We start from the raw sequence: 27,122 nt of genomic DNA, 5'->3' as shown, positions 1-27,122 counted from the left end.
AATGAACACTGATACTGTAGCTGGCAGTGATACTCAAACTGTCTGCATTAAGAAACAAATCATGTTCACCTCACATTTGTCGAATTTCACCCATTGCAGAATGTAAAAATTAAATAAATAATGAACCTAAACCAATTAAAAATAAACTTAAATAAATGTGTGTTAACATCCTTGATGTGTTGTCATGATAGCAAACATTGAATGTTAATCTTAAACCACTGAGATTTCTACTGTATAAAAAATACTGTGTGATAATAAAACCATTTCTATTAAACTACACAGTAAAGTATGCAATAAACTATCTATAAACATACAGTGCACGTATACAGACAATAATAGTAAGGACAAAAACTTGAGAAATATCTCGAAATAAATTATCTGAAGAACGACGCCTCCTGTGGTAAGAGGACGTCTTTACCTTTAATTTTCCTCTTGACCAGAAATGGCGCCAAAACTAACTTAACAACATTTATAACTGGTCCTCATTTATACTCATTCATCTCAAGTAATGATATTTATGAGAGTATAATAACATGCGAACACTTAAGGTAAGTTGAGCTAATTTTATGATATTTGAAAATTGTGTGTTTAATTGCAAAATATTTAAACTGGGTATGTATATTTTCTTCACTAAAGACTTAAGGACAGAATATAATGAACTTAAGTAAGATCTGAGGGGGAAAAAACATAATTTCTATTTCTGAAGTGTACCTATTAAATAACAATCCTTAATCTAACTCATCACAATGAAAAGTTAAGGTAAATTAATGAAAAACCATTTGTATGAACCATTAAATTTGAGTACATTTATTCAGATTAAATTGCCACGATTTGCAATTTTATCAATTTAGTTACATTTACACAATGACAGATGTTTAAAAAATAAAATGGTTCGAGTAAATTTGGCCAAATTACAGTTGTGCTAAAATGCCGTCTTTCCAAGATCAGTGCGTCTTTCATACATTTTTTGTGCTGTTAATGATCCTCTAATAAACCATACAAATGTCCTGCCATTTGAAAGTAAATGCAAGTTACACTGTTTTTGGGGAGGGGGGCTTACCCTACATATTTTCTCAATTAAACTTAAACTCTAAACCAACCCAAAACATTTGGAATGAGAATTCTGTCATTTTTATTGAAACACAAAATTGAGAAAGCGCTTTAATACCATATGCATGATTTTTTTTCTTTTGTTATTGACAGATAATTTATCCAAGGTCCTTCATAGAGCAAATAATTTCTGCAGAATATTGATCATCTGATTGAGAGATCTTCTGAGCCACGGGGTTTTTAGTCGATTTTATATGCTACAAATATTTATAACGTAAATAACATTGATCTAATTACTCTAAACAAATCGTTTCATATGTCTCTTTCGTTTCCATTTTTATTACGTCATTCGCCAAAAATAGTACTCCATAGGATTGTAGTGGTATATTTATCAGTAATGCTGTGTTTCAGACAACTCGGATTTAGGATATTTCCCACCGAAAAACCGAAAATGATTCCTGTTTTGAGGTGCGAAATATCATAAATTCGAGTTTTCTTGAACGCCTCACAACTAAAAATTAAAGTTTGTAATGTTGTTATTCACCTCGGAGCTAAATTATTTGTTGATGTACTACAAATCTTTAATGTCGATTTTTTTTTTTTACATTTCCATGTTAAAATGAACGGGAAAGTAAGACAATAGGCTTGTTCGACTTCATGCGGCTCTGCAAGAACTGACAGCCGGATTACGTCAAAGTACCGCGAGAACGATTCGAGAAATCATACTAAGTGTAATTTCGTCTCGCTCTCGCGGCACTTTGACGTCATCCGTCTGACAGTTCTAGCTGCGCCGCATGAAGTCGAACAAGCCTATTATAGTCCATGTAGGCGGGGATTGATACGCATTCGCTGGCGTAACGCTTACATGCGGATGACATCATCGGCGTGCGCCTGACCTGCCCGTCGTCTCTGGGTCATGACGTGTTTAGTGGTCGCCATCATAAAGTTGCTGCACATTGCTGAATACAGACACGAGTGACATGAGCGTCTATATGCTGATATTAATGCTGTTATAAAACCGTGTGACGCGCGTCGGCTGCTCTAAACGCGATACTGAGCGATTCTGCCGCGGAGCGTTTGTGTTCGCTGAAGATGAGACGCGAGCGTTACCATACGTGAGCACATGGACTGTAAACAGTGTTTGTGTACTGGTTTTGTCTTGTATATTTGTGTTTCTAAGTGTAACTGTGAATTGTGTGACACATACACGTGTCGTTTATGTATATACACTCACGTTCATGATCGCTTTGAATATTCGCGTCCTCTATAGAGAACATTATACTGCACTCACTGGTGTGTAAATATTTATATTGTATATTTGCTAGTTTTAATGCACAATCCACTGGAAAGTTGTAAATTGTTTGTTGTTTTCTCGTGTAAACACGTTTTCTTTCACGCTTTGACAGTTGCTTTGCTTTTTCATTTGTCTAGCGAGTGAGCGTCGCATTTGACGCGCAGTGTCATGATATACGATGTGTATGTACATTAGTAATTTGTAGATAAATATCTGCACAAGTTTAAGTCAGCTTGGAAGCGTTAAATAAACATTTGCAAATTTAGTTTAAAGGCCCAAATTCACACTTGCGCAGTGTCACAACACAGAAGATCAACTTTACACATAAACAACACATACATGACAGAAGCAGATGAATATAGACAGAAAACATTTCTTTCCTAACGTTTAGTGTACAGTGCTCTGAGTGTAACTGGGTAAATAAAATTGTTTATCAGAAAAGGGACTTAAAGTCCCCATGAAATCAAAACTGGCAATTATCTCTTTTTTTAATATTGCAGTGTTTATCACAAATTATTGATCCCTGTGGGTCATTATTTTTTGTTTTTAAAATTAGTGTGCCCTCATAAACTTACCATTAAAATCTGAAAATATACTTCTGCATTCTTGTGGCAACAAAGATATTTAATATTAACAAGATACATGACAGTACGGATGTAAAGTCGATTGCGACTTCCTGTTCATGAGGACTTTAAGGGGTAAAGTTGATATTACAGCTTGTGCTCATTTCCATGCATTTCGATAGGTGTGTTGTGGATTTAATACAGACAGTGCCAAACCAGAGGCCTTAAAGTTAGTATGGGGTCTTTCAGTGGTTCTGATGTGTAAGCGACTCATTCATTCTGGTTTAACACTAGATGCTTCAGGAGACAGCAAGTTGTGCGTTTACAGTGGGGATGCAGCATGTAATCATTGTGTTTTACAGTATGGAGATGGGCATTGTTGACCAGTGTGTTTGTTTATTAGATGGCGTCTGCCGGCAGCGAGGGCAGCGTGGACTCTAAAGCGGAGTTGAGTTCTCTGCTGGAGCAATGGGAACGAGACCAACAGGCCGGGACAAATGAACTGCTCAACATTCTGACCAAGTGAGATTTATCAACACTCACTAACCAGAACCACACACAGTCACAGCTTCATACCTTCCCGAGAAACACACAGACTAGAGTTTAGTTGCAAGTCTTATTGCTTACAGAAGTAAGAGCGAGTGGTCTATCTGAGGTGAAGACACAAAAACTAATGAAAATATAGAGTCTGTATCAGTCTGCCTTGATGTCTATATTTAGCACACGCAAGCACTTAGTTCAAGTCATTGAGGATCGTCCACATTTTGTTCATAGCTTTGTTTTTGTTCTTTATACTTGTTCTGGCACAAAGGTGGCATGTTTTATCTATCACTGCTGTGTAAAGGGATGGACAGTCTCTGTTTATCTGTTCTCTTTACAAATAAATAGGAATGCACCAAAAGGAAAATTCTTCTCCGAAGCCAACTAAAATAACTTTTATTTCTAGCTTTTGCAACAAAAGGCTGCACTTGTATTAAGCAGTGGATGTGTGTTTGCTCAGTCGGCGTCAAGAGGGAGAGATGGTGAGAGATTGACAGAAGCATGACAGAGGAAAAAGAGTTTAACAAAGTGCTTCTGTCTAACAAAATGCTTTTGATAATAAACGTTTTATTTCTCATTTAATATAAGCGTGTTTGTCATCGTAGGACTTTAGGGGTTCTAGGAAGTTTTTATTACATACTGCTGACGCTCTTCATCATTGCTCTTCTCATCTATAAGGAATCTCTCACTTTCCCTGCTTGTGTATTTAGCAGAGTAAATACTTTGTGTCTTTTTCATACGCTGCATGATGGTCAGAATGTCTTGATTTTAAATGATAAATGAAACTTGTAATGCTGCTGCATTTATAAAGCGACCTTTGGTACTTTAACAGCATCAAAGAAAGACCAAGCATAATGAAAAACTATTCTAACACTGTGGTAATGTTTATTTAAAGCCACTTAAACACTTTTTTTGAATGAAGTTGTCATGATACAAACATCTGTCATGACAAATTAAGAAATCACATGCAGTGTTAAAATGCCCCTATTGATTGCACTTTTCATCAAATGTAAAATGTGCAGGAAGCAAGCCATTAAGGACTGCGTGGATGCTTGTTGACATGTTTAATAGTCCCTTATAGAAATAATCGCAACTTTTCCAATCTGAAAATTGCACTCTTTCAAAACGCAATTTCCGTTTACAAACGATTAATCGTGCAAGCCTATTAGAAGCCCGACTATCATACTGGGCTGTTCATCAGTTTGATTTGAATCACAGTACAGTCCCTCCAGTTTTTCACGATTCCGCGATCGCCGAACACAGCGCAAAATTAACAAAATGTTGCGTTGTTTTGGATCCTCCATAATATTGTTATTTCATTGCAAATTTTTTTTAAAGGCCACAGGCAAGGAAATAAATCAAACCTGCATCTAAATACTACAGCAACATTCTTCTGTACTAGAAAGGCAGAACAAAGGTGGTTTAAAATCAGCGTGAGCTTAATGGTGTCTTTTTGACATGCTGACAACACCACGCTAAAGCTTAATTTATACTTCTGCATGTAGAGGGTAGCCCATACTAATATTATACAACTCATGCAAACTCCTGAGATTATTCAAGTTTCAGTATTTGTGAGATCACAAACTGTAGAAGAACCATGCTGTGGTCCATTACCAGCCATTTGCATAGGGCTGTGACGATACATCGCGTTCCCCATTAAAAAGACCTGCCTAAAATCGATTCTGGCTCCGATTCTGTTTCATGCACAGCTTGTGCGTGTACTATGGCTCTGTGATCAGTAGGAAGTCCTTATCAATCTAAAATCGCTATGAGTTTGAGTCGTTTACAATGTGAATTTAAAAAAGCAACACTCGTCATACACAATCATTCAAGATATTTTTATTATCATGAAAATACCTGAAACAATCTGAAGAACAGCGATATAAATATCCCTTTAGACATTTCCTGGAATAGCGTTTGTAATGCTACTTCTTCTGTGGCACAAATGGCGTTTCTGCACGAGAGCGCACCCAGGCTTTTGGATGTGGCGGCATTTCACCATAATTCATTCATTGAGAAAACGCGCATTTGCACGGTTAATCGTCAAAGCCCTACATTTGCATTTCTTATAAAGCCATTTCTGTTCAAGAGAATATATCCCTTTGCAGTGAACTTTGAGCTGCATAACTTTACAGATTTATGCTTAAAGAGAAATATTTCAGAGTAACTAAAGTTGAAAAACTGAGAATGCACATTAGGGAGTGGACTAGTGGTGCGCGGGTCGTCGTTTTTCCAACCCGCGGGTCTTGCTTTTATGAAATATTTGACCACCCCGCAGCACTGTATCTATTTTTAAAACCACCGGCGACCATTAAAATAGACATACTAGGCATTTGTAATGTAAATAAAAAAAGGCTTTATTTCAGCCTAAAAGTGCTTGGAAACAGCCATTAGATTACATCGCCCTGTAAATTGACAACAACATACGCGAATAAACCATAGAAACCAGCATGGTCATATTAATATAGAGATAGGATAATGATAAACATTTTTAACATTTACAAAGCAGCGTTTGAATTATCTATTCACAGATTCGCTACCTTAATTTCTCCCGCAGATCGTCTTTCATGTTTTATTTCTCCATTTGTTTTGTTGTTGTGGCTGGCAGCGGGAGCTACTTGGCACTTCCATAACGTAACGCCAAAGGTTTGGGGATATCAAGTTACGTTGCGCAAGTTAAGTTGCCACATAGGCCAACTTAATTTTACATTATTAAAGAACCTAATAAAATATGACAATATTCCCAAATATTTAATATATTCTACAGGGAATTAGACGCAACATACATGTTTTTTTATTTTGTTTTTAATGACTCTCCCCGTAATAAAGTTACAATTTCTTTACCCGACCCGCGCATCACTCTTAGGGACCCCTTTCATCACTTCCATCCAAATTGAATTGCAAAAGTGAAGAGAACAAATACAGAATTTATCCTTTGAGGAAATGACAAGAAGATGAACAGGTTGTGAAAAGTCAAGAGTTGGTAAGACATTTTATATGAGATAGGCCAATCGGAGAGACTACAGGCAATTCATCTGACTCATCAACATATATTTCTACCGTGTGTTTATGGTTTTAAATGATTTGTCAACACTTTTTTAATTCCTTAAGGATCTCTGATCTTGTCGAACGGGAGACAGAGGAATATCACAAGGCTGATCCTGATCCGTTTGATGACCGACATCCAGGTGATGTTTCTCTTTCAACCCTGGAAAAAAACTAATTGATATTTACACTTTCCAACATTTATAAGCATTACAGGTCAAAAGTAAAAGAATTTGAAAATTTAAATCTCAAGTCTATTTTCAGTATTGATAAAGGTAGAGAGCCTGGAGCTTTGTTATTGTCTTGACATTAAAATGAATCTTTTTCTTATTTTGAAGGACGGGCAGACCCGGAGTGCATGCTGGGACACCTGTTGAAAATCTTATTCAAGAATGATGATTTTATGAATGCGGTAAGGTGGTCATTGCAACCTTCAACATGAAACCAAGTTGATAAGCTCAGATGCGGAGGGTTTTATTTAACCTTAAGAAGTTTGAAATGTTTGTGTGTGTTTTTTATAGCTGGTGAATACGTACGTGATGAGCAGCAGGGAGGTGTCGATGAACACCGCGGCATGCAGACTGCTCCTGAACATAATGCCTGGCCTTGAGACTGCCGTTGTCTTTCAGGAAAAGGTTTTTATTTTATGTGTCCCGTTTGTCTTAAGATTTGTTTGATTTCTGTAGCTTCCTCTGTACGTGAGCTTATTATAAATGTGTTTGTTGCAGGATGGGATTGTGGAGCGATTGTTTAAATGGGCTCGGGAAGCTGAACAGCCTCTCAGGATCTACGCCATAGGTCTGCTGGCAGGAGCCATGGAGAACCAGGACATTGCTGCCAACTATCGTGAGGAGAACTCCGTAGTAGTGAGTCCAGTAATGCTCATCTGATGTTGCCACAGGGCAAATAAAGCGAATTTTACCTGCTCCACCACCAGCCATGTAGCCTGAATAAAATGACAATAATGGGGATTAGAGCCTGACCGATGTTTTTTGGGGAGGGGGCAGATGTTGATACAGATATTGGGATGTATAAAAAAAGTCAGATACAGTTTCTACAAGTTCCCCAAACGCTAATGAATGAATAGAAAAGTCACAACTGTTACAACACTGCTTATTCAATGTACAATAAACAGTTAATAATAATAATGTTACTAAATTCTAAACACAAATGTAATTCAAAATTGTTTTGTATCGTGGCCTTGTACCGGGATACAAATTATATATCAGGAAATTGTTGGCGATACACAGCCCTATCACAAACTATTATGTTGCAAGATGGGTGTCAATAGCAATATGGCAAAGCATCTGCAGTTGGTTCATCCTATCGAATTAAAAGAATGCATCCTGTTTAATGCGGTATCGGTATCAATCAATTTAAAACAATGTCCAACGCTATTGCTGCCGGATGGAAAATGATTTTCTTTTGTGTAGGGATTGCCAAAGACAGGAAGGTTAAATGATCTAATAGCAGAGAAACCAATGCTACTTGACTTGAGTGACATAAGGGAATAATGTTTTGACCTTGTTATTGATGTTGTTAATTTTTCATGTGTATTTGGTGTCTTAACAGTTTGTTTAAAAGGATATATTTATAAATGCGTGTTACAGGTTCCTCTAATGCTGCAGAGGCTGCGAGAACTTCAGGATAAGGATGCAGAGAACAGGAGGGACAGCAAACGTCTGGTCAAGAGTCTCGCTCCTCTTCTGCCTGTGGACGAGGAGGCCGTAGACACGGAGTTCGCCAACAGCGTTCCTCACATAGAAGAGAAAAACTCTGAAGCTGAGCTTCCCGTTCAGCCCGGTTCTGCTGTGAGGAGCGTGGGCAGGTGTGCACTGATGAAGGGACAAATGAAGCCCGCCGTAGCGCTGGCGTTAGACTCCACTAATACAGATGTTCCTGAAGAAGGCATGAAGAACTGGAGGAAGAAAGAGAATGGAGGGAAAGTGAAGCAGAAGCTCAACTTCTCCATGCCAGATCCAGAGCGAAGCTTCAGTGAGCTGTCTAACAGCAGCTGGTCAGAGATGAGCCCGTGGGTCATAGGAAACAATTACCATCTGTACCCGCTCACACCCGGCATAGAGCAACGTCTTATTCTGCAGTATCTCACCCCACTGGGAGAGTACCAGGAGGTAATTTTAGCCTTTAGGACATGCAGGTCATGGGTTTGATTCCATATAAAGTCTGTACATTAAATGCATTTGTATGTTGCTTTGGATCAAACCTTCTCCCAACTGCAAGAAGATACTTTTATCTTGGAAAATTTTAATGGGATAGTTCACCCAAATATGAAAATGACCCCATGATTTACTCACCCTCAAGCCATTCTGGATGTATATGATTATCTTTTTCAGACAATCACACAATCGGAGTTATGTTAAAAAATGTCCTGGCTGCTCCAAGCTTTATAATGATAGTAAATAGTGTAGTGGCGTGGTGACGAACACGGAAGTACAGAGAGCAAAACAAAACGCCAATCGGGCAATAGAAATCTAAAACAGTGATTTAAGAGAAAATGTACAGTATACCTAAAACAACTCAGTTTTCGCAGATGTTTTGCTCTCTGCGTTTCTGGGTACGGCACTACGCCTCGTACCCTACATATGCTGGAAAGACACCCTTTCATGAACGTGCATCATTCGTTACCGGGAGCTAATTATTTTAGTTTGTGACGTTTTAAAGATTTATATTTTTGATTGCCCTCAGAAGGCCTTTATTAACCCCCTAAAGCCATGTGGATTCTCTCTGTGAAGGTTGGATGGACTTTTTGGGGCTTTAAATCAGAAGCACCATTTACTACAATTATAAAGCTTGGAAGAACCAGGACATTTTCTTAAAGGATTAGTCCAAAATGTTGATGTCTTTCTTTGTTCAGTCGAGAAGAAATTATGTTTTTTGAGGAAAACATTCCAGGATTTTTCTCATTTTAATGGACTCTAATGGACCCCAACACTTAACAATTAACTCAACAATTAACAGTTTTTTTCAACGGAGTTTCAAAGGACTGAAAACGATCCCAAACGAGGCATAAGGGTCTTATCTAGCAAAACGATTGTCATTTTTGACTAGAAAAATAAAAAAATATGCACTTTTAAACCACAACTTCTCGTCTATCTCCAGTCCTGTGACGCGCCTGTGACCTCACGCAATATGTCATCCTGTCAAGAGGTCACAGATGACGAATGTGAAACTACGCCCCAGTGTTTACAAGTGTGGAGAAAGAGGACCGTTCCGACGTTGTTGTATGTCGAATTATACTAATTCATGTCTTTGTGTCAGCTTATTGTTTAAAATGGTCCGGAAATGTGCTTTTCATATATGTAACATGTGACCTTTCTACGTCACTACGCAATTACGTGAGGTCGTGCTGGCACTTCACAGGATCGGAGATAGACGAGAAGTTTCGTTTCACAAGATAAGACCCTTATGCCTCGTTTGGAATCGTTTGAATAAGTCCTTTGAAACTCTGAAAAGCTGAAGTGTTGAGTTAGGTGTCCATTAAAATGAGTAATCCTGTAATGTTTTCCTTAAAAAAAAAATATTCTCGACTGAACAAAGAAAGACATCACCATTTTGGATGACATGGTGGTGAGTAAATAATCTGGATTTTTTTTACTAATCCTTTAAGTAACTGTGTGTTCATCTGAAAAAAAGACGATAATCATATGTATCTCAGATTTCTTGAGGTGGGGGGATGAACTATCCCTTTATTTGAAAACACTTTACAGTGGTAAAATGCGTTGTTAAAGCTTAGATGAATAATAAGAGTTGTGTACATGGTAATGACATTTCATGAGCCTCAATCACGATTGTTTCCTCTTTATGTAAACCTTGTGCATGCAAAAGGCCGCTGGAAAACAGACCAATCTCAACAGAACACCGACTGTGATGTTACAGTCATGATGTACGACCCAACATTAAATTATGTACATTAAGTTCAATTTTGTTACAATGCTAGTCACAATTTGTTTTTGAGTTAGCGCTGTATGCTAGTTAATGCTATATGCTAGCGTTTAGGCAGAAGTTCTACTATTGACGTTACAGTTACGTTTTGAAGTTCTATACTGAAAAAACACAAACTTACCACTCAGAAACGTCCATTAACAATCTCCAAACAATTGATTATTCCTCAAAATCTGTATCTTCATCTGATACAGACTCAAACATAAGGTGTGTAAACGGACACACAGAGCTACTGAAATGAGCCGCTCTGAGAAACAGCCAATCAGAGCAGAGCTCAACATTATTATTCATGACCCTTTCAAATAAGGTAATAATAGACCATTTCATTAATTTAAAACCGTCTCTGGATAAGTTTTGCACTTAATAAAGCTACATACCTTTTATGTAGATATCAGAGGACATTTTAACAGATTATCTTTGGCACCTTTAAATATTTGTTGCATGCTTAACCATTTCCAGAGAACCAAACTGAGTTTTAACAGGACATTCACAAGCATAAGTAATGTGACACAGTTTCCTCTCTCTCTCTCTTGTCTTTCTGTGTATAGTTGTTGGCTGTTTTCATGCAGCTAGGCGCTCGTGAACTTCTGATGCACTATGTGGACCTCAAACAGACGAACGATGTCCAGCTAACTTTTGAAGCCCTGAAGTACTGGAAAAATATCACATACGCTACCAGTTAAACCCTTGGAAACAAGATTCTTAGGCACATGGGCACGGCTTATGTTTCTACTAATGTATGAATTTTAGCTCTGATTATGAAAATGACACCAATACTTTTATGAATGCAATGATGATTTGTGTGTCTCCACCAGCATGATGGTCGTTTTGAAGGATTTGTTCTGTTTTCAGTACTTGGCGTCTCTCCTCCTCCATAAAAAGTTTGCTGCCGAGTTTGTGGCTCACGGTGGAGTGCAGAAGTTACTGGAGATCCCGCGACCCTCCATGGCCGCCACGGGCGTCTCTCTGTGCCTCTATTACCTTGCGTACAACCAGGACGCCATGGAGAGGGTATAACCACTCTCACACAAACTTTGTTTCGTTTTGTATTCGTCTCGTATGTTTATTTTTTGTGTTGATGAGCGTCCTGGGTTCTCTTTAGGTTTGCATGTTGCCGCATTCTCTGCTGTCTGAGGTGGTGAACTACACGCTGTGGCTGCTGGAGTGCTCGCACGCGTCCGGCTGCTGTCACGCCACCATGTTCTTCTCCATCTGCTTCTCATTCAGAGCCGTCCTCGACCTCTTTGACAAACAGGACGGCTTGCGACGCCTCGTCAATCTGGTACACACATCATGCATGTGCTTGACACACAGAAACATGCAGGGTTAAAGGTCGGGGTGTTGAAGACATTTGGCATGGGTTTATTATTAATTTTATTATCAAGAACAGACTTGAACTCTCTCTGTATGAGACCTATACACGCACGCTTTAAATGCACACATTAAATATTGATGTTTATCACCAGATAAAAATATAATTCTTACAGCTTGCAGAGTGAATATTCGCAAAGTTCATTGTATTGAAAATCACGTGTGTGTGTGTGTATTATTGAAAGTTTTGGTGTTTTTTCTTTGTGTCTGTGTGATGTAGATCAGCACTCTGGAGATTCTGAATCCTGAGGACCAGGGGGCGCTGTTGAGCGACGATGAGATTTTCTCAAGCAGACAGACGGCCAAACACACCTGCATGGCTCTGCGCAGGTATTTTGAGGCTCACCTGGGCATTAAAGTGGAGCAGGTGAAACAATCACTGCATCGCACTGAGGGAGGCGTAGCTGTACACTCGCAGCCCTATTACAAGGTACACATGTCTAACAAAATAAGGACAAAAGAAATAAATATATTAAAAGTGTGCTTCACATAATCTGTGTGACCTGAATTTGAGATCTTCTGTTTGTGGGTGTATTTCTACACGTTTTCTGATTGGGTGAATATATGTGAGCAGTAACCATAACCAAATATTTTGAAATGCGGCGATCGATTGACAGTAATTCGGTGCAATGCTATGGACGGATCAGCATTTATTGTGCAAATGAAATATCCTGTGCAGTTTTGGCTATCTTCATACTAAACACTTTTGTACAACATCTGCATATTATTATTGCTCTGACTGGACCGTATGAAACGCTTTTTAATGTAGTTTTAATGGCTAATATTAGATGGTAACTTTGCATTATTGTGTAAGTCAATCGAATGTTTGAATATCTTGTAGGCATGCTCATACACCCATGATCAGGTGGTGGAGATGGTGGAGTTTCTGGTTGAGTATGGACCGGTTCGTTTATACTGGGAGCCTGCTGAAGTCTTCCATAAACTCTCCTGTGTCCAGTTACTCCTGCAGCTAATTTCTATCGCCTGCGACTGGAGGACCTACTACGGCAGGTGATAAATCATTCTGTCTGCTACTGAAAATAAAAGTGTAAATGGGTGGGTTTTTTTTAAAATCTTGTGTCATTTTTAGGGCTGACACAGTTAGGTATGCTTTGGACATCTTGAGCATTTTGACAGTTATTCCTAAAACCCAGTTGCTGTTAGCTGAAAATGTTCCTGTGTTGGATGAAAGTGGATCCACCATCTCTACCGTTGGTGAGTTATTCCCCTTTCTCTCAGTACAACGTTCAATTTCAAACAGATTTGTGTCTGTGCAATTTATTGCATGTATATTATAATGATTTCAATTGATATATCACATTATTTTATTGCAAGCATGCTATATATAGAGGAAAATTATGATTGTGTATCTTAGAAGCTTGATCTGTATATAACAGAGAGTGATCTCACACATCTGGCGTGTGTTAACATTGTGAATAATGTGCAAGATCATTAGTTTACATGTGTTTTACCAAAGTACGTGTTTGCGGTTTGCAGGTATGAGCATCGTGTTGGTGGTGGCAGAGGGTGAGGTGTTTGTGAATGATGCAGAGATCCAAAAGTCTGCCCTGCAGGTGGTGATTAACTGCGTTTGCGCTCCTGACAAGCGCGTCTCCAGCATTAGCAGGTTCATCTCCGGCACCCCACGTCGCCGCCTGCCGCAGACCCACCGCGTAAGTGAAAGTGTCCTGGCGAAGATGTGGAACGTGGTTCAGTCGAACAATGGCATCAAAGTCCTGCTGTCCCTGCTCACCGTCAAGATGCCCATCACAGATGCCGATCAGATTCGCGCGCTAGCATGCAAAGCGCTGGTTGGATTGGCGCGCAGCGCCGCTGTGCGTCAAATCATCAGCAAGCTTCCACTTTTCAGCAGCGGACAGATCCAGCAGTTAATGAAAGAGCCTGTACTTCAGGATAAGCGCAGCGAGCATGTACGCTTTTGCAAGTACGCAGCAGAACTTATCGAGCGGGTGTCCGGAAAGCCGCTGCTAATCGGCACGGATGTTTCGCTGGCGAGGCTCCAGCGTGCTAACGTTGTAGCGCAGTCACGCATTTCGTTTCCCGAGAAGGAACTCTTGTTGCTTATTCGGAATCATCTTTTATCCAAAGGGCTCACGGACACAGCGGTGGTACTAAGCAAAGAAGCCGAGCTGCCCATGGGGCTTCACGCACACGCTAGCGCGCTTCCATTCAATCCCGTATCCGTCGCAACGACGCCGCCTCCGGCCGTCGCCATACCACGGACTCCTCGGCTCACGAACGGAGTTACGGGACGCCTGGGTGGCCACACCCCTCACACGCCTCCTCATCAGCCCCGCCCCTCCACTTCACAGGCTCCACCCCCTCCACCTCTTACTGCTTTTCACCATAGCAACAACTCTCCTATCATTGGGCGTATTGTGTTCTCACGGGAGCGGCCTTCACCTTGTGCGTCAGCGGGAGCGAAGAGGCCGAAAGTGTTGAGACCAAAGTCTGATCACGGTGCTTTCAGCCAGAGCCCGGCCATGAAGAAACAGCTGGACAGACACCTGCCCTCCCCTCCCTCTCTAGACAGGTGTGTTAACTTCTCAATCACACTAGATTTACACCCATGATGCAATCCATTTTTTACTTTTTCAGTCATCGTAACTCTTTTAAAAGCTCAAACACTGAATTCTGCCAAAATTTATGTCACCTAAATGACTTTTTCAGTTAATAGCTGTTTGTTGTGTTTTTAATCCAGAATAAGCCAAAGATATGATTTCAGATATCATTTTAATCTGCTGCAAGAGTAATTCAGCAAACGTCATGCCGTTACAGCGGTCATCCGTCCTGCAGCTCTGTGCAAAATTTGCATGCACATTGAAACTAAACCACATAATGGCTTGTGTTTTTGATTCACCAAATCCGTTAACGTCTCAGGTGGACACAGTGGATTACGGGTGAATGATTAAGATTCGGTCAGCCACTGCTGATGATTTACTTACACCAAAACAGCCAATCAAAATGATCCGCACAACTGATTTGGAGACGCATGTTAAGACCAAACTGTTATAGATGACATGTTGCACAATGATCCACAAAGACTAAATTACATTCTGGTGTTGATGAAAGCAAACTGATGTAGGACAAAGATGACTGTATGTGACTTTTGTCTGTGAAGTCCTGGTTAAAGTCTCAATGATCTAGTGATGAGATTTGAGCATAACAATTTTGCTGTTTAATGCATGTGGGTGATTCTCGCGAAATTAGACTTATGAGGTGTCATGAAACATTTTAATAAAAAGTAAGAGTATCAATATAAGAAGCATACAGTTAGAAACATCTCTTCATGTACAATTTTGCACATGATTTCAAATGACATCATACAAACCAATTTAGTTGTTTTTCCACATTTAAGGGGAATATTTCCATTATCGCAACGTGTCCATGACTGGATTTGGGTTCTTTGACATGGAAATATTTACAATTAAAAAAAATAAATCAATAAAAAGCTTCAGTGCATGTTATACTATAAACATTTACATGAAAGAAACATGTGGTATTTGGTGATCATTGGTAGACAATAATAAGAAATATAAATGTGTCCAAAACCAATTTTCTCATCCTCCGCAACAATTTTCAATCACTGTTTAAGCCCTCAAGGAACTAACATTTTCAAAAAAACATAATTGACTGTGACACTCAAAATGGTAACCAGATAAGCAGTTCTTATTTTTTTCTCTCCAGATAAGTTGAAATTTTGTTTGTCATAGTACCTAGACAACTTTTTAGTTCTTATTACCGAAACATCAGTTTGTAAATGCATATATTTAATGAAATATCATGTTGCGGTAATGATAATTTTTTATAATGATAATCTAAAAAATTTAAATATTTCTATTTTAAATCCTCTAAAAATAATGGATATAGTAAGTTCAGACCTTAATCTTATGTGTGCAAAAAAATTGGCTTCAAGGGCTTTTTAAAAATCTGATGATGGACACCTTTTAAATCTGGATTTCGTGAGAATCACCCACAAATGTTATCATCACCCAAGTGTACCCAAGCTTTTTTCAGAACAGTGCCATGTAGTTCAGATGTTTTGTCATGTTCATTTATATGTGGCATCTGTTTTCAGTATCATAACAGAGTATTTACGAGAGCAGCACGCACGCTGCAAGAACCCGGTAACAACGTGTCCGCCCTTCAGTCTCTTCACACCACACCAGTGTCCAGAACCCAAGCAGAGACGGCAGGCACCTGTTAACTTCACCCCTCGACACACACGCAGGGTCGTCTACCCCAAATACGGCGGAGTGGATGGAGGATGTTTCGACAGGCATTTAATCTTCAGCAGGTTCAACCAATGCTGCGTTCATTATGTGTGATGATGAATAATCTTGAATGGGAGCCAGAACTCTTTATTATCATTTGATGTACTTGTTTACATTATTACCTTTGTTGAATGTTTTTTTTTCTTCGTGTTTATCATGTGTTGTATGTTTAGGTTTCGGCCGATCTCCGTGTTTAGGGAGGCTGAGGAAGATGAGAGCGGCTTCATGTGTTGTGCGTTCTCTGCACGTGAGCGTTTCCTGATGTTGGGCACGTGCACCGGTCAACTGAAACTCTACAATGTTTTCAGCGGTCAAGAGGAAGCCAGTTACAGCTGCCATAACTCAGCCATTACACACCTGGAGCCATCCAGAGTAATACACACTAACATCTTATACAAATATTATACACTCACAGATGATGGATCAGGTAGATACTGAGATATGTTGTCTGTTTGTTAGGATGGGTCTCTTTTGTTGACGTCAGCATCATGGAGCTATCCCTTATCAGCACTGTGGGGTATGAAGTCTGTCTTCATTATGAAGTAAGTCCACACACATGAACAGTCAGCTCTAGGTGATCTAGATTTAAACATGATATGACGCTTTAAAACAATTGGGCCAAACTGTTGTCATCGTAAATCTGTTCTTCGTTTTTATGGGTAGAAAATGAAAGCATGGTTATGGTTTCATTTTTTACTGTGCCACATGAAGATTGCAATTAGTGGTCCACTGATGTTTTTTTTTTTTTGCCGATATTAAGAAAGCAGTGTGGCAGATTAATTTAAAAAAAACTTGTAATGAGGTAAAACATTTAATGTAATTTAAATAGTTAATGCTTATAGTTTAACATGTTTAATTAATTACAAAAACAGTATTTAATTCCTTAATATTAACAAATAAATTGCATGATGAGGGCGATAATGAAAATGTCAAAATATCGGTCAATAAATCTGCCTCTGCAATATATCGGTTGACCACTAATTACAATCTGTGCCCAAATATTAATGTTTTCACCAGAGACCAAACAGCCCTGCTAGAGAGAAACAACTTGGGTACCTTGGCAAGTGACCAATCCTGAGTTGCCATGTCACTAGAGAAATACAAGTGTAATGCGCCTGTGATGAACAGCACAGTAAAATAACAACATGGGCCAGCATGTGCTTTAGTCTTGCAGTCACAAGAGAGGAAAGGTTTTAAACGAGTAAACTTTCACTTTTTTTCAGGCATTCTTTCCTGGATGATCATTATGTGGAGTTCAGCAAACTCTCTCAGGACAGAGTCATAGGAACCAAAGAGCACATTGCACACGCAAGTTATTTTTTAAACCTGAATAAATTTGTTTTATTTACTCTGTATTATTTTTGTTGTGCCAAAATTTGAAATGTTGTAAGCCGCTTAATCTTACATGGCATTATGTATCACTATAACTAATAAGTAGGGATGCTCCGATCGATCGGCCAGAGATCGGTATCGGCCGATCACGGCATTAAATGACTCGATCGGTCCTCGTTAAATTTGCTGATCTCGTGAACCGATCTTTCTGTTTACTTTTGTCATCATATGGCTCCTCAATGCAGCTGCAGGCTGCAGTTAGAGACCATTTTTACGCAGTGAGAGCATTTTTATAACCCGTGGCTCATGAGCGACGTGCAGATTTGCATTTCTCTCTTTGCCTTTACAGAGATATGTGTATTTTCTGAGGACGCGGTCCGGTCCTAACAGCACGACCCGTCTTCACATCCCCATCAAACAGCGTATACAACACATATCTATAGCGGACAATTGCATCCTCATGTCAAAAGTTTATTATTTGCATGCGGACGTGGTCCGGTCAACAGCGCGACCCGTCTTCACATCCCCATCAAACAGCGTATACAACACATATCTATCGCGGACAATTGCATCCTCATGTCAAAAGTTTATTATTTGCATGCGTTTTAAAGTTTTGAGCGTTTAAACTTTAATTTTCCTCACAGCTGCTCTCGTCTGCATACACCCGCCGCGCGCACACACAGCAGCCGGTCATCAGTGCACGTGAACAGAGCGATCTCTGTCAAGTCTTAAAGCTACAGTAACCTAATTCATCTCTCAATAAAATCACTCTCTGCTCTTCACTAAAGAACTGTTGTACTTCATACGAATGCGTGTATATTTAATTTATACAGTAAAGACTGTGAAGTGTTTTCATTAGACTTTTTAAAGGCATATTAAATTTCTCTTTGCAGAAGAAATATTTGTTGTGCTAATTTATTTGATTCTCTATTAAAACAATAATATACCTAATTACTGCAAGTAATATAACAAAGGCAACATCTGTGGTATTACTTTATCTAGAAAAAAAGTTAAAAGTTACAGTCATCAAAGAGCTTGCATATCAGCTTGAAAAATCGGTATCGGCATTGGTATCGGCCGATTACGAAGACAACAAATCGGTGATCGGTATCGGCCTGCAAAAAACCTGATCGGAGCATCCCTACTAATAAGCTGATTTTCTGTGTGATGACATCAGCTGCAACAGGTTGATGTGAAAGCTTATCGTTTATTTTCTTGATCTCTTTGTTTTGTTTTTAGATATATGACATTCAGACTGGACAAAAAACCCTGACCCTCAATAACCCTGATCTAGCCAATAACTACAAACGCAACTGTGCCACATTTAATCCCACCGATGACCTGGTCCTGAACGACGGTGTCATGTGGGACGTGCGAACTGCTCAGGCCATACACAAGTTTGACAAGTTCAACATGAACATCAGCGGTGTCTTCCATCCCAATGGTTTAGAAGTCATCATCAACACAGAGATTGTATCCTTTTTCTGATTCACTTTCATATTTCAGAGCTTTGCCGTGTTGCACCACATACCTAACATCCACAGAGAACACCGGCCCTCCAGAAGCGGGACGAGTACATTTGCATACAGTAACCAATGGTTGCATGTCTTACCCCACTGTGGGGAATATCAGGTCTTTATTGTTATGTCTATGTGATGTTTTTAACTCTTTCCCCGCCATTGACGAGATATCTCGTCAATCAAGAGAAAACGCTTCCCCACCAATGACGAGTATTTCCGTCTTTCTGCAATACCGCTATTATGCCCTTTCGCAACTTTTTAAAACCGGAAATATTGCCCTATGGCAAGCAGCTGCATGTCCGTGTCTGTTTTAAAGATCGCTCTGAATGGGATCTCTATGAAAAGTCCGTCACAAAAATGGAATTATCTCTGCTTTTTGCTCAAAATGTGGTGTTTTTGCATAAACCTACCCATATTCAAAAGCTGATTACAAAAGAACTACTGAAGGTAGGATGAAATGTTTTTTTTTTTTTTTTGAAAGCAGAGGGTCTGTTCTTTCATTTGGTATATTGTATGTTTATATATTTGAAGAAGAACATTTTCTGGAAGGAATTAAACTTTTGTGAAAATCATGAAAAACGCTGGCGCTGGCTGGCAACTTTTTTTAAAAACGCTGGCGGTGAAAGAGTTAATATGCTTTAATACAAACCATGGGCAAAAACATTATTCAACACCATTGCTGGGATTTTTTCTCCATTTAAATTGCAAACCGTTTCCATCATCACAAACATGTAACCAGTCATATCAACAATGAACGTGTGGATCAGTAATTCGAATCATAGATATATTATGTATGGATTCTACATAGACTCAGCACTGCTGCTTCATTAGCCTATATTTAAGCTGTTTTAAAGCGTGAAATAAATTACTGTGATAGGTCAAACTTTTACATATGCTACTATAATGCTCAAAGATGAGTTTTTTTTTACTTAAGGGAGACTTTAAGTAGCTTGCACACTATTTTGTGAAACATTCTTGCAGTCTCGGTTGAGCACACAGGTGACATGCAGGGCTTTAAATGTGTCTCTGTTTGAAGGTTTGGGCTGAATTGTCCACATTGGTCGTGCAGTGAATACTGCTGATGGGTCTGGGCTGTCAGAGGTTCTTTCTAAAGGTCGGGGTATACCTTTTTTCCGCGTCTGGCTCGCGCGCGCACGTGTCCGTGCAGCTTTCCAAGTAAACTTCCCGCGGCTACACGTCTTAAATTTTGGGCTGCATGCTAGTATACTTTCGGCTTTAGGGAATATTTGAAGAGTTTGGTTCCAAAACGCGATAAACGCCATTTTTGAAAAAAACGAGTTACTGCCAAAATCAGTAATATATCAGGTCAGTATTTAAAAGTAAATAATGAATTTTTCGCAAAATCCAATATCCGCCGTGTTATTCTGTCATCTTTTCTCCCCTTTTTCCCAAAATGCGATAAACGCCACTCCTCCTTTTTTACAGAACGCAATAAATCGATTCCAGAAATTACAGCCCACCATTCACGCAATGTAAACAAACATGGCGTCGCGCTGAGTACACGGAGTCCTAGTTTTCCTCATCTTCTTTGTACTTCGTGATCAACAAACAAAACAAAATAATACTTTAATGGCATTGATAAACCTGTGGTTGTTTTCGGTGACGGGAAAGATTGTCATCAACATCTAATAATTTACGCGAAGCACTCGGGAGACTGGTGCTTATCTCCCGACAGCATCAAGTTTCTCATGCTAACACATTGACCCCAGGGGATCTTATGAAAAACTTTACATTATTTTACTCAAAGTCAATGAAAATCAAGCAGGACCAAAACATTTTACAGCTGATCGCTGTGAAAAATGCTAAGCAACGGCGTCAAGTATAACCGCTGCAATGACACTGATCTTAATATGACAAAGTAAGTGTTTTGATTAATGCCATTAATGTTTATTTTTTATCAATGTATATCACTGTTCAACTAAATGAATATATCATGGCAAAGATGAATGCACATTTATACATTGATTGAATAGATTTATAGCATTTTGAAAAAAAAAAACGTCATGGATTTATTGCATTTTGTGGAAAAAATAATTCGTTTTTATAATAAATCTTTGAAAATTAAGTTATGGATTTGAATTTTTTATGTTTTTATAGCCTAAAGATGCTATGTGAAAGTTTGTAACAGAAAATAGTGGTTTTCATCTTGTCACTTTCTTGGTATAGAAAACACGTTTTTACCGAAATTTGTCAAAATGGATTTATTGCATTTGGAACCAAACTCTTTATTTGTATAATTTGTGTTTATGTTGTTATAGCGTGATTGTTGTTTATGTAAGGAATAAGGCACGAGAGGCTGCGCTGTATCGTGAATAAGCAACGGCTTTATTCAGCCGTCACTTATTCACGACACAGCACTTGCCTCGAGCACCCTACTGCTTTTATAAAACGGTTACCACACAATATTAAAGTAAAAAAAATATTAGTACAACTTTCATGAAGTTAAATCAATAAAGGCATTCCTTCCGCTAGAAAAAATAGTCCCTGACTGCGAACAACAACATGAAAGCTCAAATAAAAACAACAAACTGTTCGCAGACTTTGTCTCATTATATGTTTATGTGTTGCTAAGGGTGTTGCTAAGGGCGCAGTGATATTAAATAGACAGTTGGGTGAAGCGGTCATAGCAGTGTTTTATTGTGAATAAAGCACACCTATTGACCAATCAGAATCAAGGATTGGAACTAACCGTTTTATAAGTAGGAGAGATAACACAATATAATGCTAATTCAGTAACTCGTGGATATTTTTGATTTTGAAGGTTGCAGGGTGGAGCACAAGAGATATATCTAAATGAGATGACCTCTTTTATTTATTAAAGATTTTAATTGTTTTATGTTAGATTGTAAATAAACTGTGTACAGAGATTCACATGTACAGACACATTGTTTGTATTTGTAACCCTTTATTAAAATGTAATTACTTGCTTTCCCTTGAAAACAGCTTTTTTCATTTTAATTAAAACCAAATGTTATATTTTGTGCAGTAGTGCAGGATTATAGTGTTTTAATCAGAACTGAATAGATGTTTTTAAGTTTGTTTGCTTTAACTGAAGCACCAGTGGGATTTGAGGACGTTTCATCTTCTGCACACTGTACCGGCTCTGGATCAGTGCAGGATCGTCTTTAACAACAATGGGACGGTCATTTACGGAGGTAGCGCGTGCACACACACAGAGAGAAAGAGATTAGATAACCGTGATGTGTATATGTCAGATTGAGTGTTTGTTAAAGTAACTGACATGTATTTTACCATATTACTAATATATGTTGACATGTTGCTGATGTTGTGGTCCATAGCAATGCTTCAGGCTGATGATGAGGATGATATGATGGAGCAGCAGATGAAGAGTCCTTTCGGATCTTCATTCAGAACCTTTGATGCTACAGATTACAAACCCATTGGTGAGTCTCTCTCTTTCTCTCTTCCCATTCTGTCTAGTCATCGCTCTCTCTTTACAAACATTCCTGAGCTTTTAGAAATGATATTTGTTTGTTTTCTCAGCCACTATTGATGTGAAGAGGAACATTTTTGACTTGTGCACAGACACGAAAGACTGCTACCTGGCCGTCATTGAAGTATGTTTTTACACCATACAGCTGATTTTATCTCTGCTGCTGTCATCAACACTATTTTGACACTAAATCTCTACATGCGTTGTTATGTGTGAATGTCTGAAACAGAATCAGGACTCCATAAATATGGACACAGTGTGCCGACTGTACGAAGTTGGACGACAGAGACTTGCTGAGGAAGAAGAGGATGAGGAAGATCAAGTAAGACTGATGCACTTTAGATTAGAACTTGATCCAGTTATCTAGTTGACTGTTTTATTCAATCACAAGCCATCAGATCAGTGATGTGTAAATGTGTTTTCACACAGGAGGATGACGATCAGGATGAAGATGATGATGACACTGATGATGACATCGATACAGACCCACTGTTGGCGGAGCTTGAAAATGAAAACAACGGTGAGGAAGAGGAGGACGTTGAGCAGGATTTCTCTCCGTCTGACGATGAGGAGGTGGCTCGTCTGTTGGATGAAGAAGCTGAGGACGACGATGATGATGATGACGACGATGACGATGATGATGATGACGACGACGATGATGACGAAGAATATGAAGATTCTGATGACAATGAAAGAGATGTGGAGCTTGTACTTGGCAACAGTGAGTTGTGTTTGACATCATATCTTGACACCATGACACTTGCCTTGCCTTTTAGTCGTGTAGGACATAAACATGCTCTGCATGCACATTTTTACTATCACAATGTTTGTCGCATAACATTTGATAAAAATCAACAGCTCATATAGTGAGTGTGCATTTTAATACAGATGATACACTCTCGTGTTTTTCCCTTGCAGTCAGTTGTTGTGTCACTTCTGGATTGGTCTGGTCTGAGTGATATTTAAAAAATTGATGATATAATAGCACTCTTACTGTGAATTGAAAGTAATGTTCTTCTTATGCTTTTACAGCATAATTGAATCAATAGATCTTATGAATCTGCTTACACTGATTTAGGGTTGTAACGGTATGAGATTTCCACGGTATGATAATCGTCTCAGAAACGTTCATGGTTTGGCAGTATTAAACACTTATTATTATAATCATTAGCTACAATGACTCTTAAATTAATAAAAAACAGATAGGGGGTTTGGGTTGAACATATGGTGTATTATGTCAAACTTTTTTGAAAAAAAAAAACACTTTTGGGACAAAAATGTATAGTTTTTTATATATCAACTATAATCAACTTAGATTGATCTGTAATATAAATCACTTAAATGGGCTTTAGTGCCTTCTTTTGCAGCCACTCTTCATCCACATTTCTTGCAAACTGGATATCCATCTTAAAGGACAACCCTGCATTTGTTTTTTTGATACAAAAAAATCAAAGTATTTCCATACTGTAGATTTTAACTTTTTTTCTGATGGGGGATAGAGGTAAGAATTTGTAGTCTCTGGCTTTGACATTTTCTCTGCTGTACATAAAACGAGTGGAGTCTAGCAGTCAAGCCGAATTAAGTTGCGTGTGTGCAGTAGCGCAGGTGAGATCTGCTTTATTATTTTTTTCCCCAAAAACGTGTATAAGCAAATGTTTACGGTATGATAATCGTGAAAGTTAATATCATGGTATACCGTCATACCGGTATACCGTTACAACCCTACACTGATTGCTGTCAAACTGAGTTTTTTTCCTCTAACTAGTGTGTCTTATATGTGCTGTCCAGTTAGATGTGAGCATTAGATCACCTATCCAGAGCTGCTGCTGTTACCTAAAACATTAAGAAGGTGGCACTAAAGAGCACGACGTTAATCGCATACAAAACTAGCAGTAATCACACAAAAGCATACTATATACAGTGAGGAAAATAAGTATTTGAACACCCTGCTGTTTTGCAAGTTTTCCCACTTAGAAATCATGGAGGGGTCTGAAATTGTCATCGTAGGTGCATGTCCACTGTGAGAGATCACAATGTCTGATTTTTTTTAACTATTTAATTGTATGATATAGCTGCAAATAAGTATTTGAACACCTAAGAAAGTCAATGTTAAAATTTGGTACAGTAGCCTTTGTTTGCAATTACAGAGGTCAAAAGTTTCCTGTAGTTTTTCACCAGGTTTCTCTAGATCGGTGAGGTTTCTGTCGCTGAGAAACATGGAGTTTGAGCTCCCTCCAAAGATTCTCTATTGGGTTTAGGTCTGGAGACTGGCTAGGCCAAACCAGAACCTCGATATTCTTCTTAAAAAGCCACTCCTTGGTTATTCTGGCTGTGTGCTTTGGGTCATTGTCATGTTGGAAGACCCAGCCTCGACCCATCTTCAATGCTCTAACTGAGGGAAGGAGGATGTTCCCCAAAATCTTGCAATACATGGCCCCGGTCATCCTAATACAGTGCAGTCGCCCTGTCCCATGTGCAGAAAAACCCCCCCAAAGCATGATGCTACCACCCCCATGCTCCACAGTAGGGATGACTCATCATTCTTCTTCCTCTAAACACGTTTAGTGGAACTATGACCAAAAAGTTCTATTTTGGTCTCTTCTGACCACATGACTTTCTCCCATGACTCCTCTGGATCATCCAAATGGTCTTGGCAAACTTAAGACGGGCCTGGACATGTGCTGGTTTAAGCAGGGGAACCTTCCGTGCCAAGCATGATTACAAACCATGACGTCTTGGTGTATTAGCAACAGTAACCTTGGAAACGGTGGTCCCAGCTCTTTTCAGGTCATTGACCAGCTCCTCCTGTGTAGTTCTGGGTTGATTTCTCACCTTTTTTGGATCATTGAGACCCAACGAGGTGAGATTTTGCATGGAGCCCCAGTCCGAGGTAGATTGAAAGTCATGTTTAGCTGCTTCCATTTTCTAATGATTGTTCCAACAGTGGACCTTTTTTCACCAGGCTGCTTGGCAATTTCCCCGTAGCCCTTTCCAGCCTTGTGGAGTTGTACAATTTTGTCTCTAGTGTCTTTGGACAGCTCTTTGGTCTTGGCCATGTTAGTAGTTGGATTCTTACTGATTGTATGGGGTGGACAGGTGTCTTTATGCAGCTAATGACCTGAAACAGGTGCATCTAATTTAGGATAATAAATGGAGTGGAGGTGGACATTTAAAGGCAGACTAACAGGTCTTTGAACACCTGTCTGTCAGTTAGAATTCTGACCCTCAAAAACTTATTTGCAGATCATACAAATAAATAGTTAAAAAAAAAATTTTTAGATTCTCTCTCACAGTGGACATGCAGTTACGATGACAATTTCAAACCCCTCCATGATATTTAAGTGGGAGAACTTGCAAAATAGCAGGGTGTTCAAATACTTATTTTCCTCGCTGTATGTACTGAGGGTACATCAAAGATTTATTGTACATCTTAAAGTCTTGTGAAATGCCCCCTTTAATACTTGGTTCGATTGCCTGGTCCAAATCCGAGTTCAGTTGCTGGTATAGTTGCGTCATTAAGCTTATATCATATCAGCAGTGAACTGTACCCCAGATTACCCATGTTAGGCAAACTAGGGTGCAATTTGTGGAATTTACGCACCTGAGTTTGTAAAAGATTGGTCATCATCCTAATTTTGGCACATATATTAGTTCATATATATGTGGTTGTGGTCTAAAATAACTTCATTTGGCTGTTTTGGGCACTGCATGGCCAAACTTGGCTAATTTCATTTGCAAACATTATTTGTGTTTGTGTATTTTTCCCCATCACATTACTTCTGTGGTTTGACACCTGTTGTTCTCTGTTTCCTCCAGCAGACAGCTCTGATAACTCTGACCTGGAAGATGACATCATCCTTTCCCTAAATGAGTGATCCTTAAAACATCAACAACAGGCTGAAGTACCAGATGTACCTCAGAGAAGATCAGGATAACAACAAATAAGATGCAGACCGACCGGCTGTGGCCTTGTGAACGGCCTCTAAAATCTAAATTCAATATGGAACTGTTGAGAGAAGTTTTCTATAAGGACATCTCATAAAAACAAATGTCATTTGTATGTACAAACAATTTTTTTCTGCTGAGCTCTTTTTACAGCCTCTTTGAATGTCTGTTCAGTTTTAGAGGACTGATGGATTTTATGCTCTTAGGTTTTTTTTGTCCTTCACATGATCTAGTTGTATAGAGGCAGTTGTTGACAAACTGCGCTTAAAAAAAAGATATGTTCAGTTGTACGAGAAGAAGAAGAGTTTTTATTTAAGGCCCCATTTGTTAATTGACTAATTGGATTGAATCTTAAAGATGTTTAAAGTCTTGGTTCTTTGAGCAGTAATTCTCTATTATTTCATTGATATGACGATGACTTTCAGGCCCGTCTTTAGTCCCTGTGACCTGCGCTGAAATCTTCAGCTGTGATTGGAGGAAGTAAAGGTTACACAGACTTCAATTCTCTTTCACATGATGATGTTAAACATCCAGCATTTGTGTGAAGCTTCATTTACTTTCTGGTTTCATCTTCTTCATGTTTACCAAAAGTAAAGAACTAAAATGACATGTTGTGTACAAAATGTATTAAAAATATTTTTACTATAAATGCTATTACAATAAAGCAGTCAACTGTCATTTTGATTCTTTTATCTACAGGATTGTATAGCTGTATATCGGTGTGATAAT

The 27,122-nt window shown here is 38.9% G+C and overlaps 1 protein-coding gene across 3 annotated transcripts; it reads left to right on the top strand.

The window, feature by feature from the left end:
- The first annotated feature begins 450 nt into the window (after positions 1–450).
- Positions 451–27,071, top strand: LOC129414187 (DDB1- and CUL4-associated factor 1). Of its 3 annotated transcripts, none has more exons than XM_073867464.1 (25): positions 451–548; positions 3,311–3,429; positions 6,559–6,635; positions 6,831–6,904; positions 7,014–7,127; positions 7,221–7,358; positions 8,103–8,624; positions 11,004–11,109; positions 11,312–11,466; positions 11,558–11,737; positions 12,047–12,256; positions 12,668–12,837; positions 12,917–13,041; positions 13,324–14,380; positions 15,926–16,144; positions 16,295–16,493; positions 16,581–16,663; positions 17,345–17,429; positions 18,693–18,926; positions 22,056–22,149; positions 22,294–22,398; positions 22,499–22,572; positions 22,678–22,770; positions 22,878–23,169; positions 26,268–27,071. In XM_073867464.1, exons 1-25 carry the CDS (start codon positions 534–536, stop codon positions 26,321–26,323), a joined length of 4,596 nt encoding a protein of 1,531 aa, XP_073723565.1. In that variant the 5' UTR covers positions 451–533; the 3' UTR covers positions 26,324–27,071. The 3 variants fall into 3 exon arrangements, with proteins under 3 accessions (XP_073723565.1, XP_073723564.1, XP_073723566.1); XM_073867463.1 differs by having other exon boundaries at positions 453–548; positions 26,265–27,071; XM_073867465.1 differs by lacking the exon at positions 451–548 and adding an exon at positions 1,938–2,145 and having other exon boundaries at positions 3,314–3,429; positions 26,265–27,071.
- Positions 27,072–27,122: the final 51 nt, after the last annotated feature.

This window comes from Misgurnus anguillicaudatus, chromosome 5, assembly GCF_027580225.2.
Source record: "Misgurnus anguillicaudatus chromosome 5, ASM2758022v2, whole genome shotgun sequence".
Classification (NCBI taxonomy): domain Eukaryota; kingdom Metazoa; phylum Chordata; class Actinopteri; order Cypriniformes; family Cobitidae; genus Misgurnus; species Misgurnus anguillicaudatus.
The sequence above is the reverse complement of the archived record's forward strand: the minus strand, read 5'-3'. Positions and strand labels throughout refer to the sequence as shown.

What these genes read in the sequence shown, in the direction of transcription:
- LOC129414187 (XM_073867463.1), top strand. An exon ending in GTGAGGAGAACTCCGTAGTA is followed by an intron (nt 7,359 to 8,102) that starts GTGAGTCCAGTA and finishes TGCGTGTTACAG; the next exon opens with GTTCCTCTAATGCTGCAGAG. An exon ending in AAGAGGATGAGGAAGATCAA is followed by an intron (nt 22,771 to 22,877) that starts GTAAGACTGATG and finishes GTTTTCACACAG; the next exon opens with GAGGATGACGATCAGGATGA.